Raw genomic sequence first — 13,686 nt, 5'->3', positions numbered from 1 at the left:
CCCTCCTGACACATCCCCACAAGGAGAGAGCCCCACCATTGTCACAGCAAACACCACGGCCAGCAGCAGCTCCTCTCCAGGACAGATGGTTATCTAACTCTAGCTTTGTATGGATTTACAAGGGGAGTTTATGTCATCCACACACTGAAAGGGTCCCAGGACAAAGTCAAGGAGAGGTGGAGGGCCCAGGATTATATACTGCTACAAAGGGGCGGAGCCAAGAGCAACAGCCAATCACCTGAAAGTGTGGGCGGAAAAAGGATTATAATGACCAATAGGAAACCAGAAAGGCAAACAGACAGGTGTGTGGACCAATGAGAGTACAAGTAACAAAGAAACTGCTAGAACCGTGACCATATATGGTTAATGGGGTTGGACAGCCAATGGGGGCGTGGCTCTGGGGTTGATTGACAGCCTGTCACAGGGTCCCTGGCAGGGGTTGCAGTCCCTGAGCAGGCCCTCGGTGCAGCATTGCTCCCGTGGGATGCAGAGCCCCGCTCAGCTCCTGCCCTGAAAGGACTGGAAATGTGCCTTGGCGGATTGAGTGCTTTCAATCTGTGCTCCCAAAATCCTCAGGAATCCCCAGGATGAGCAGAGGCAGGGCCTGGAAGGGCTTTGCTCCAGCCACAGGGTCAGAGATGCTCCATCCCTGTGACCTTGGACAGCTCACAGCTCTACAAAACAAACCCAAAATTCACCTACTCATGTTTTTGGGAGCAGAATTAGACCAGAGATGTATGATTTTTTTTTTTTTCTGCCTTCACAAAGTTTTAATTTAAGCCAACTCTTGTATCTTCACATCAGTGACAGTCTCAGCAGGGTCTAAAGGGAAATTTCTCACGGGGCAGAAGAAAAAGTGGAGGAAAAATGCTCCTGGAAGACAGGTATCTTTACAAATGACAGAATATTTATTACCAATACCTTTAAAAAAAGATTACATCTGCTAGATCACTGATAAATATCATTTACACCGGGGAGAAAACTACAGAAGCTTTTTTTTTTGTTATTTTATTTTTCTTGGTTTTGTGGATTTTTTTTAAGGTTTTTCTTGTTTTATTTTTTTTTACATAGAAGTAACCATATCAAACTAAGAAAGGAACACAGCTTGAAATACTGACAATATTTCTCTGGTCAACAACCCTGACTTTTACACAAGTGGAATCCTGATTATGAGTTACTGAATAAATATATTTAGAAGGTCTAAAAGTTAACTGTATTATTTTGTAAGCAAAAGAGACAAGTTACAGGCAAATTCAAGCTATCAGGAGAAAAAAAAATACCACTGCAGCGCATTGAAAGTTGAAAATTGTATAGAAAATTCCATTGCCTTTTCCAGCGTTATCCCGTCTGAACTTACAAAATTCCCCGTAGTAACAAACAGTCCTTCTCTTGAGAAGAATTATTCCAGTGTGGATATTGTTGTTTTCTGGTGTGACTCTGTTCTGCCTCCAGGCGTCTGGGAGGAGTTTCTAAGGAAAGGCAAAATTCCAGCAGGGATCTCCAGGAGATTCCCACTTTTCCATGGATAACTGGAGCTGGGGCAGCACTGCTCCTGCTCCAGGCCAGGTTCCCAAGCGTTGTCTGGAGAGTGGAGTTACCAAGGATGAGCAGTTGTGTCCCCAAGAACGAGCCCAGAGCAGCGTTCTGATTTCCTTGGAATTAATCCCCAAACAGGAGGAATTTCCTTGGAATTAATCTCCAAAGGGTCGAGCTGGGCGTGCACCCAGCACAAGGCCGGTGGCCGTCCCGTTGTGTCACCACAGATGCCACAGCTTTGCAGGATCTTCTTTTCCCCACCCAACTTGATGCTAATTATGATCAAGACAAAGCAATTTCACAGCCCCTCCTTGCTGCACAATGCTGGAATATTGGCTACGTTGTAGTCCACAACCAACCAAAAACCCAGGTGGTTTTCCAAAATTCTGCTCTTCTGAGTGTTTTGTCCTGCTCAGAGCTCTGGATGAAAGGTGTGAGAGAAGCCCTGGGTTCAACACAGGAGTCGCTGGATGTGCCAGTGAAGCTCAGCCTGTTACAATCCGAGTCTGGAGCAGTTGTGCCCTGTAAAATTGTACAGTCAACTCCAGCCAATTTGCCAGGAACAACTTGGAACTCTCCGTCGTAAAAGGAAAAAACCCCAAACAATATTTTCGTGATAATGTCGTCCGTAGCATTTTATAGCAGAGGAAAAAAATTAATATCTACATCATATGTTAACTTTAAAAAATTCTATAAAACACTAAATATATAATAAAAAATATGCATATAAGGACATATGTAAACTGCTTTGGTAACATCGTATTACAGATGTTTTCAGTGCATTGCAGAGTTTCCAAGGAAACTTCAGACAAAGCTATATTTGCTTTGAGGAAGTACTGTATAATGCCATTCCTAAAGAAGCATAAACATTTTTTTTTTTTCCAGTAGTAAGATGTACTCAAACCACAATATTACTTAGTACTGGGTGTCTCCAAAACAACTAGCTAAATGTTGCTTATATTATAAAGAAGAAGTCCTCGGTGTCATTGTTGTCATAAACTGGAGCGGGCTGTGAGGGAGATCATGATTGTGCTGAGGGCTGACAGGGTGCACGCGCTGGAGGTCGACGAGCCCGAGCCTCTGGCGTAGGCATCTGAGAGGGGAGAGGGGAAAAGGAGCCAGAGGTGAGCAGAGAACAATCCCTGAGCTCTTCCTTAGCCCACCTCCCCCAAGGTCTGAATTCCCCTTCCTGGGATAAAACACAGCCCCCTCCTCCTCTTCGTGGTCACCTCCCCAGCTGAATTTTTGGTTTCTTTTCAATTCCTGCCCCTGTTGTGTTGAGGCTGCTCTCGCAGTTCTATTATTTCACACTTATCATTATTTGGTATTTTTTCACAATTGCACCATATTCCAGCTGTTCCTTGTGCCTCCCATCCTGGAGGAGCCATGTACCTGCTCTGTGACCCCTGGTCAGGAGCCAAATGGGAGCTGGCATGTTCCAGCTCCCCTTCCCTCTCCTGTGCTGCTGATTAAATTCCTCTGCATGGTTTACACAGCCACGCTGGGGAGAACTCTGCTCTCACCCGGGTTTTTTTTACATTGCTGTGATTTTAATGCCATATTCCTGCATTGCAGAGGCTCCTGATTTAATGCAGCTTATAAAGCGGGACATTATTAATGGAAGATGGGACATGGAGATTTTGCAAAAGCCATGTTGTGTAATAAAATACTCCTTGTGTTTGTTCTTCTACACCACCTCATTTCCCTAAATAAATATTTATGCATCCAGCACACAATGGGATACGGCTGTACAGCAGCCTTATAGATTTAGAAGCCTTTGCATGCTGTATTTGGTTAGAGTGAATTGCAGTGAAACAAAACATTTAACACACAGAACTGAGAGGGGAAAGCGTCTGGAAACCTAAATACAAACAGAACTACTTAGGGTGGTGTTTCTTATGGCTGAATCTTGCTTTTGGGATGCAATCAGAATTAGGGAGTGGACTATCTGCTGGTGGGGCCCTGTGGCCCAGAGCCCATTCCCCCATCCTTACTGGATATCTTTGGGATTCGGATCTGCTCGCTGCTGCTGCCGTCGCCGCCGTCGCTGAAGGGTTTGATCTCGATGATGTAATCCTCATCAAAGGGCAGGGACAGCTCCACTGAGGTTTTATTCGTTTCTATGACAGACGTGCTGCTCTCCCTGTTCCACCTGTACAGAACCTGCGGCCGAGGGGGAGACAACAGGAGGCAGAAAGGGCAGAGCTGCCCACTGTGCTCAGAGCTGCCCACCTCGGGGTGTCCAGAGGTGCTGCTGCTCCTTTCCTGCTCCTCATGCTCAGGAGGGGTCTGGGGACACAGGGGACATGTGGGATTTGCTGGGGACACCAGCACAGAGGTGGCAGGGGGTGACACTGGCAGGAGGATGATGCTGATCAGCAGCACTCAACACAGCACTGATACCTAGTGGAGCCCCTCAGAGAAACCCTTGCCTTGGTCATGCTAAAATAAACTCTTATAGAAGTAAAAACTTCTTTATAGAGGTCAGAAACTCCTTATTATGCTGCTTCTGGAAACTGAGTTGGGATATTTGATACAGTGCCACCGATGGTTTCCCAGAATAAATGACTTTTGTGAACGACCTTCTGAGCTGTGGGAGTCGTACTAATTTATATCATAAATTGTGTCATAAAATACAAGATTTCTAGGCAAAAAGAAGAAAAATAGGCGATGCTTTGCTATGATTCAGGAAATAAATCCATGTGGTTGGGCTACCCTTACAGTAAGTTAAAGGAGAATGTTTTAGAAACTCTCTAGATGCTTTTCCAGGGTGATGAGTCTCTCTCTCCCTCTTTCAAGCGACTCCTTAATTTGCATTTCAAACCTAAAATATGTAGTGAAAAGCTGGTCCAGATTGCTGAGGTTCATCTGAGGTTTGGACTAAAAACCCTGAGGAATTACTTATTTTTGATGAGCTCATACGGAGCACCAAAGACACTTAAGAGTTGGTGCAGGAATTGAGGGAGCTGGCACAAGCTCGCCAAGCTGCTGGCATTCCAGGCTGGGAATAAAACATGGAGCATGGCCAGGTCCTTCACTGGCTCAGGCTCTGGTGGGAAATGTTTGCACAACTCCAACCCCAGGGCAATGTCTTTTTGGGCTAAATGAAACCCTTGTGGAAAGTGGTGGAGCTGAATTCTTCCCAAGGTTTCTCTCTAATTAAATTATGTCCTATTAAAACAGCTTCTAATGAGGATTCTCTTTCTTTTCCTCTTGGCTTGGCTTTCTGAAGGAAATGGGAGCTATTAAAAAAGCATTTTATTTATCTGCAATTAAGGAGCCAACTACAGCCATGGGGAAGTTTCCATGGAAGGCAGGAGAGGAGTTCTGCAGGTGGGAGCTGCAGGAAAAATGTGCCCACATAGACTGGCATGGCTCTGACTATAGAGGAATGCCCCAGATCTGACCTGGGAAATCATGAATGCACCATGGGAATACTCACTTTGTAGCCTCTCACTTCTGACTCGTTGTCCAAGGCCTTCACCTGGTCCCAGTTCAGGATGATCTTGGAGTCGGATGAATTCCACACGATGTTCCCGGGGGGCTGACTCGGTGCTGCACCAAAAACCAGACAGCTCCACGTTACTGAGGAGAATCCATGCCCAGCTGGGTCCCTCCCAGTGCCAGTGGGGCTTCAGCAGCACAGCTGAGCCTGCAGAGCCCTGTCCCTGCGGAGAGCTAACGAGCTGCTCCACTGATCCGCGTCCTCAAGGTCACGCGAGGTGGGACATGACACGGGGCTTTAAATGAGAAAGGGATTCAGTCGGTTGCTCAACATGCCTGAGATCAGAGGAAAAAAGCCCTCTTGAACACTGAGATAAATATTTAATTTGCCTGCACAGCTGTGATTTCGGTTTTGCATGCTCTGCTTGCTTAACACCGGGAAGAACCTCACGAAAAAAACGAAATAAAAAGGCTGAGCCTGGTAAATCTGCACAAAAGCCTGGCAAGGAGAATTCTGACAGCTCCTTGAGGCTCAAGAGAGCTGGGAAATGAGAGAGGGGAGCAGTGGCTGGACCCCGCCAGGGCATCCATCCCTGCCAGCACTCACGCGGCTTTTTGGTGGTGACGTTGACGGCGGCGCTGGAGGGGCCGGTGCCAGCCGTGTTGTAGGCCCTGACTGCCAGGTGGTAGAGGGCATTGCCCCTCAGGTTGCCGACTTTGGTGGATGTTTGGTTCCCCACCGTGCGGATCCTTTTGGCGTTTTCCTCCTTCTCGTCGTGCCGCCAGCAGCGCACCTGGGGGCAGAGCAGGGCTGAGGCAGGGCAGGGCTGAGGCAGGGCAGGGCTGTGGCAGTGCCCGGCCCCAGAGGGGCTGGCAGCACCCCCTTGTCCCTGTCACCGGCCCAGATGTGCTCCCAGGGACAGCTGCTGCTCCCTGCCACCCTCCCTGGCCCTGCTGGGCACCAGCCTGGCTGCAACGCTCCCTTCTCGAGCCTGGCCACTCAGAAAGGTGGAACTTTTAACCTTGTGAGAGAACGGTGGAACTTTTGACCTTGTGAGAGAATGGTGGAATTTTTAACCCTGTGAAAGAACGGTGGAATTTTTGACCTTGTGAGAGAACAGTGGAATTTTTAACCTTGAGACAGAATGGTGGAACTTTTAACCGTGTCAGAGAACATTGGAGTTTTTAACCTTGTGAGAGAAATCTCTGTGCACTAAAGAGGCAAAGAGAAGCAAATCTACTTCCGGAACACACCCATGGCAGGAAGAGCAGCACGAGGACATCTCTGTGTCCCCTCAAGGCTGGCTGCTGAAAGGATCCTGCATTGTTTCCCATACCTCATATCCCTGAAAGGATCCTGCATTGTTTCCCTTACCTCATATCCCTGAATTCTTCCTTTGTGCTGGCTCTCCCATGGGGGAGCCCAGGAGACTTCGACATCTGAGGCAGAAATGCTTCTGGCCAAAACAGTGGTTGGGGCTCTCGTTGGCTCTGGGCAGTTAAAAATAGAAGTGAGACTTTTCAATTCTATGTTCAATTAGTCCCAAACACCAGGGGATTTATTTTCCTCATTGCACAAGGAAGGAAGCAAACAAATGTCCACGTTTCAAACCGATGGCCTGTCAGGCTGTGCTCCCTCAGAAATAATAAGATGTCATTACCAAACTCAACCCAGAATACCGTGTACTGTAATTAGGACAAGTGGGAACATTTTCTAATCAGTGGACATTAATTCATACTAAATCTCCACAGAATTCTTCCCAGATTACGTATTACTTTTCCATTAATATCAAAAGATTTCATTATGATTAATGTTATTTTAATGACTATTGAAAAGAATTAATCACGGTTCGCCATTTATTATGAATCAGAGCAAGGCTGAGGTATCAAAGGATGTGTCAAGGTGGAAACCAAACCCTTTCGGACCCTGTTGCATACAAGTAAAGATATTATTAAAGAAAGGCCTTATAAAATTGTGGTTTAGGCCTGGTTTAGGGAGAGAAGGCGAGGAGGGCTCATCTCTACCTTCCTCTGCCGAGTAGACGACGGTGACGGGGCTGAAGGAGCCTTCGCCCTTGTTGTTGTAGACGCCCACCTTGACCTCGTAGGGCGAGAAGGGCGGCAGGCTCTCGTTGCGGAACACGTAGCGCGCGGCGTCGGGCGAGGCCACCACCGTCTGCATCCAGCTGACCGTGCCCAGCGGCCGGAACGCCACCACGTAGCCAAAGCCACCCCCGTTCTGCAGCTCCTCGGGCACCGTCTGTGGGCAGGGACGGGTTTCAGCACACACCGACCTGCCCTGGGGCACCCGCGGATCCCTCTGGGGCATCTTCGTTCCTAGGCTGGGCTTGGGCATCTCAGAGGTCTTTTCCAAACTTGTTAGTTCTGGGATTCTGTGAATTTAGGATTCTGTAATTCTGGGATTGTGCGGTTCTATAATGCTGGGATTCTGTTATTCTGGGATTTGGTCATACTGTGATTCTGTGGATCTGGGATTCTGTAATTCTGGGATTCTGTAATTCTGGGACTCCGTGATTCAGTAATTCTGGGGTTTAGTAATTCTGTAATTCTGTAATTCTGTGATTCTGTGATTCTGTAACTCTGGGATTCTGTGATTCAGTAATTCTGTGATTCTGGGGTTTAGTAATTCTGTAATTCTGGCATTCTGTACACAGCACGGGAGATGGAAGTGCAGGAGGTCCTACGTCACATCCAACCTGAATTCACCCCATCCTGCCTGCACCAGAGCCTTTCTGCTCCATGAAACAGAAAGCAGCACCTCCAAAAGACACTTTTCCTAAAGAGAATTTCCCTTCCCTCCCTGCCTGGATGGGGCCTCCATTGCTGATGTAATTTTAGGCTTTCTGGAGAGGCTGAGGTTTGCTGGGGTGAAGCAAGGACACAGTTTCTGCTCTCCCAACACACATGCAGCTGCTCTCATGCCTTTGGGATCACACATGAAGCCCCAAAGAACACACCCTGGACACACTGACACTTCCTACCTGAGGCTTGCAGCCCCCTAAAAAACTACACTAAACCCAAAGGTTCCAAAAGTATTAAAATAATCCATAATAATGGGCCACCCTCCCTGAGGTGTCCATGGAGCTTCAGCACAGGTTACTGCTGGTGACTGCATTCTATTCTGTGTTGGAAAGCTCACATAAAGAAAAGGCCTCTGGACATTTAAAAGAGTAAAACCACTCTTCTATCAAAACACAAATGATATTTTGTGCAAATTACATCTCAAACCAATGGCTGATGTTCTGGCCATGTGTGTTTTTGAAACATATTGCAGTATCTTTAGGAGACACGGCGTAACTAATTAGTCCAACAGAGGAGGAAATTTAGCACATTGAGCTGTGTGGTGAGGACAAAAACCCATTTATAGGTTTTTAATAACCTCAGAAATATCTCTGGTGATTCATTCTGCCAGCTTGGTCAGAAATAGTGCTAAATGGAAGCGTTAGCATGTCTAGTGGAGTTCATTATTAGGAGAAATATGCCAGCTGCATCGCATCACAACACGAAAATATGAGCAGACAAATGACTAAAGTTCTAACCCTATCTGCCTTAAGGAATATTAAACATTTCTCTTCTCGGCATCTCCCCTCACTGGCTGCCATCAGCAGCAATGAAAGCCAGCATGCCTTGTGCTGGCTCTGAGCTGTTTGCTGCCTTACATCCCAGGGAGGAGGAGGAGAAGGGAGGAAGATGGGAGCCAGCACAGCTAAATTCCCCAAATTCCCCGCCAGCTCAGAATGTTCCAAGCCTGTTTTATCTCTTGGGTGGCTCCTGGCCATCCACATTTTGCCTTGTGGATGTGCTGGGAGTCACGGGGAGCTGAGCTGGTGGCAAATCCTGCTCCCCATGGTCCTGCTCCCCACTTCCCTGGGGCTGGGGTCAGCCCATCCTTTAGCTCCCTCTGACCAGCTGGGCTGTTTTTATCACACAGTCTGGGCTTTTTTACTGCCAACCCTTTGAAATCCACAGAATGCTCAGGGGGGCTGGGGTGAGACTCACCTCCCAGGTAATGACCAGCTCAGACTTGCTGCCTCCACCTCCACTGACATTGGCTGGGGTCACCTCGGGGACTGCAGAAAGATAAATGCAGAAGATGGATGCGACAGCCTTGGAACCCAAAACCCACATGGAGATGGAGCAGAGCTGTGCAGCAGCAGGACACTGCTGGCCTTCCCCTGCTGGGGCCACAAACTGTTAAAATGACTAATTTGCCATGGCAAACAGCACATTAAAAGTGTGTCAACAATAGTGCATTAAAAGTATGTCAATTAACTTGTGTATTCAGTCTCTAATTGTTCAGTTTAAACATTTGTCCTCCATTAAAAAAGATCTTTTATTTATTTTCCTGTTTCATATTCAGTTCTTATGTGGAACAGAGGAGCCACCTGCCAGGGCTTCCCCACTGTTGGGGAAGATGAAACAGGAAAGCCTTATAAATATGATTGCCTGGCAAAAAGATTTTGAGAATAGAGAAACTATAAGTGAGATTGAAATGAAAGCAAGCTTTGAGATCCCTCAGTTACTGAATGACTGGAAAACAATGGTGTGGCTGGCTGAAGGTAATCCCTTTTTGGTGAATTAACACCCTCTGCTTGCAGACAGGCCCAAGGGTCAGAGCAGACCCTGCAGCTTGGCAGAAGGGGCCCAAAGAGGAGTTTTTAGGGTTTAAATGTAACATAGTTTGGTGATGTAATGATCCTTATAGGCTGTATGTAAATGCTATAGGACTTGTATATGGTACTAGATTGGTTAGTGAGAATCAGAATATTCAACACAGAAGATTTATTGTACTGTAATGGGAACCTCGACCTCTTACCCTCTTATCCTCTTTTACTCTCTCTCACCCTCTTTACCACTCTCTTTACTGCTCCAGCTGTGGCTGGCAGCTCCCAGCAGGGCCCTGCACTTGGCCCTTTGCAATAAACCCCAAATTCCAAGCCCTGGCTTCTGAGATCTCTGGTCTCCATCCATCCCCACCATCCCACTCCCGGACGCTCCTACACCCACAACCGGGGGATCTCTTGGCATTTATTGCACAAAGACTTCACCCTCAGCCCCCGTGCCCAGCCCCACTTACGAGCCTCCTCAGTCCTCCTCTTCTCCGAGGGGCTGCTGGGCTCCCCGATGCCGATGAGGTTGGCAGCCACCACCCTGAACTCGTACTCCACCCAGGGGTTCAGCCCCACCACCGTGGCCGTGAACGTCCTGCCGTCGATCACCTCTGGAACTGGGGTGCAAGGACATTAAATATTGAAATACTGCTGGGAGAAAGCACAGGGGAGTTTCGTTTCCTTACAGGTCTTAACATAAGTAGTACTTGGTAAATTTTCTCTCGTCTTTCTAACATTTTGCCAACTGCAAAGAAGTGAACTCGTACTCCACCCAGGGGTTCAGCGCCACCACTGTGGCTGTGAACATCCTGCCATCAATGATCTTTGGAACTGGGGTGCAAGGAAATCAAATATAAATATTAAAATACTGCTGGGAAAAAGCACAGGGAAATCTCATTTCCTTAGAGGTGAGGGCTTAACATAAGTACCAAGACGGATTGATAAACTTTCTCTCGTCTTTCTCACATTTTGCCAACTGCAAAGAAGTGAACTCGTACTCCACCCAGGGGTTCAGCGCCACCACTGTGGCTGTGAACATCCTGCCATCAATGATCTTTGGAACTGGGGTGCAAGGAAATCAAATATAAATATTAAAATACTGCTGGGAAAAAGCACAGGGAAATCTCATTTCCTTAGAGGTGAGGGCTTAACATAAGTACCAAGACGGATTGATAAACTTTCTCTCGTCTTTCTCACATTTTGCCAACTGCAAAGAAGTGAACTCATAATCCACCCAGGGGTTCAGCCCCACCACTGTGGCTGTGAACATCCTGCCATCAATGATCTTGGGAACTGGGGTGCAAGGAAATCAAATATCAATATTAAAATACTGCTGGGAGAAAGGCATGGGGAATCTAATTTCCTTAGAGGTGCGGGCTTAGTGTAAGTATCAAGAAATACTTGGTAAATTTTCTCTCATCTTTCTAGCATTTCGCCAACTGCAAAGAAGTGAAAGAGGCAGCATTAAGCCCCTCTGCTTTTAGTGCAGAAATTCCTGCAATTAAAGAGTTTCTCCAAAATTGCCACAGTTTGGAAACAAAGTGTCATGACAACAGGTTTGGAGGGTCTGTATTTTTCTCCTTTTGAAACACACTGTTGTCTCTGTTTAGTGGCTACTGGAACAAAATTAACCTGTGACGGAATGAGCAATCACATCATGGGATTTTTCCCTCTATCAGGAAAATAATTCTCCTTAAAGACAAGCTGGATGACACTGTCTGTCCCTGAGGGATGTCTTTATAGACCACAATTACTGTTGTATATCTCCAGCATGGCAACAAGAGATAGGAATTCATTCTGTTTTCCCTTAAACATTCATGAGAAAAATGGGTGAGTAATGGCACTGACTGCACCCTAAATCTTTGGGTTGCCAAACCTGAAACTACTTAATAAGAGCAGTGCTCTGCAGCCAGGGAAATTGCTTTTCACACCAGGGGCCAGAGCTGGCCAAAGCAGCCCTGGGTGGGTGCTGAGGAGTTACATACAGGTAAAAATCTTATAAAAGGCTTGTAAAATCAGGCTTTATTACTTCAGCTGAGCTAATAGCTAGCCTGATAAGTTCCCGTGAGAAACTTGGCAGCTTTCATAAAAATAGAATCCTGTAACACTGAAAATCTACTTATTCCCTTTTGAAAAAAATTATAAGAATGAAAATCAGTTTACGTAACAATCTATTCTTATGAAAGAATAGAAAGAAACAATAGAAATAGAAAGAAATGAAAGATTAGAAAAAAATTAGAAATAGAAACTATCTATTCTTTTGAAATTTACACCTATAAAAATTAAAAGTTGATCCTGTGAGAATCTATGAAAAAAACCCCAAAAACTATCTAAAAAGAGAAAAGTCTGATAAACATGTACCCTAACCATTACCAACCAATAAACTGAGGTTTGAGAGATCATTAGCTAATCAGACTCAAACACAACACCTAATATGAACAAAACAAATAAAAGTCCAGCTATCCTCTGTTGTGTTGTTGGGAGGGTCCCCAGGATGAGGTGAGAGATGAGAATCTTACTCCAAGATGAAAAAGGCTGATATATATGGTATGATGTGATATATTATAATTACATTCTAAAACTATACTAAAGAAAGAGAAAGGATACATCAGAGGGTTAGACAAGAAGAATGATAAAAACCCGTGACAGAGTCCAACACAGCTGATGGTGATTGGTCATTAAATTAAAACAATTCACATGGAACCAATCAAAGAGGCACCTGTTGGTAAACCATCTCCAGACCACATTCCAAAGCAATCAGATAATTATTGTATTCTTTATAATTATTGTTATAATGATGGTTTATATTAATACTGCTAAAATTACTGTTTATAATTATTGTTATAATTAATAACTATTGGTGTGTCCCCCAGGTGTGTCCCCCAGGTGTGTCCCCCGGGCTGCCTTACCTGTGCTCACTGCCTGCCAGCCCACGGAGAAGGGCGTGCGCGCCTGCACCACGTACATGGTGATGGGGCTGTGGTTGTCTGCCCCCGGCCTCCAGGACAGCTGGGCCGTGCTGTCTGTCACCTCCTCGATGGTCACGGCCTCGGGGGGGCCCGGGGGACCTGGGGGTGCAGCAGAATCCGTGACAGGAGGAGGAAGAGCCGGGTTCACCTTCCCGAGGGACCCAGCAAGTCCTGGGTTCACCGTCCCCTCCTGTCTCAGAATCCCTGCTGGTCACAGTGACCCTGAGATATGTACAAGCTCTTTTTTCCCCAGCCTGGCTGTCAAAGAAGGATTTTTCTGTTCTCATTCTCAAGGTTGTTTATTGTTTTTTATCTATCACATTCTTTCCTTGACCCGCTGAGGTCTGTCTGGCAGGTCAGGTTCAGGCACTCTGCCTGCCCTCAGGGTGGTGTTAGCTTTTTATACTAAAAACTACCTGTACCTTATTTACCATAACTTCCCAATACCTATCATCTTTGTTAGACAGTGAGCTTCTACTCTACACCAATCTAAAAGGGCCAACATCACCCAGAACATGGAGGCTAGGAAGAAGAAAGAAGGACAAGGCACACCCAAATTCCTCCATTCCATGCCCCCATTCTAAAAACCTCAAAAATCTCTTTTTCACCCTGTGACAAAATAACTATTATTCTACTTAAATCCTACGACACCACCAACAACAGCAGCAAAATTCAAATACCTCTTACAATCAGGTCTGCAGCAGCTGAGAGCTTGTCCACACTTGTTTGCACCATGCAGACGTATTTCCCTGCGTGCTTCAGCTGGATGCTCCTGATCATCAAATCACCAGCTGAGTCCTGCTGATAAAGGAGGGAAAAGTGGTTACAATCACTCTTTAATGAGCCCTAAACATCATTATCACATGAAGGACACTGTGACTAATGGGTTTACTTTATGCTGGCTGATGAAAACATCAGCAGTACGAGCCATGGCCTGTTGAAAGGATGGGAGCCTGCCTGGAAGGTGGGAGAGGGAGCCTCCCTAAAATCCTGGCTCCTCCAAGGAGCAGGGCTGGGGGCTGTTAAGCACTTTCCCCATTAAAACAACGTGACAGCGCAGGACAGGTTCACTCTGCTCCTTTTTCTTTCTGGATATCCAATTTTTA

The 13,686-nt window shown here is 46.3% G+C and overlaps 1 protein-coding gene across 2 annotated transcripts in view; it reads right to left on the bottom strand.

The window, feature by feature from the left end:
* Positions 1–887: 887 nt before the first annotated feature.
* Positions 888–13,686, bottom strand: part of LOC134422679 (contactin-4) — a 259,070-nt gene continuing 246,271 nt past the window's right edge. The window contains exons 15-24 of one of the 2 annotated variants that reach the window (XM_063165043.1): positions 13,261–13,381; positions 12,521–12,679; positions 10,079–10,228; positions 9,001–9,071; positions 7,006–7,240; positions 6,356–6,471; positions 5,588–5,774; positions 4,979–5,091; positions 3,531–3,699; positions 888–2,629 (exon numbers count right to left, since the gene is read on the bottom strand). In XM_063165043.1, coding sequence (XP_063021113.1) covers positions 2,529–2,629; positions 3,531–3,699; positions 4,979–5,091; positions 5,588–5,774; positions 6,356–6,471; positions 7,006–7,240; positions 9,001–9,071; positions 10,079–10,228; positions 12,521–12,679; positions 13,261–13,381 — 1,422 coding nt within the window. In that variant the 3' untranslated portion in view covers positions 888–2,528. The remainder of the gene's footprint in view (positions 2,630–3,530; positions 3,700–4,978; positions 5,092–5,587; positions 5,775–6,355; positions 6,472–7,005; positions 7,241–9,000; positions 9,072–10,078; positions 10,229–12,520; positions 12,680–13,260; positions 13,382–13,686) is intronic. The other variant, XM_063165044.1, reaches the window with a different exon arrangement.

The sequence above is a fragment of the Melospiza melodia genome, chromosome 10, assembly GCF_035770615.1.
Source record: "Melospiza melodia melodia isolate bMelMel2 chromosome 10, bMelMel2.pri, whole genome shotgun sequence".
Lineage (NCBI taxonomy): Eukaryota > Metazoa > Chordata > Aves > Passeriformes > Passerellidae > Melospiza > Melospiza melodia.
Note: the sequence above shows the minus strand (reverse complement) of the source record. Positions and strands in the feature narration are given on the sequence as shown.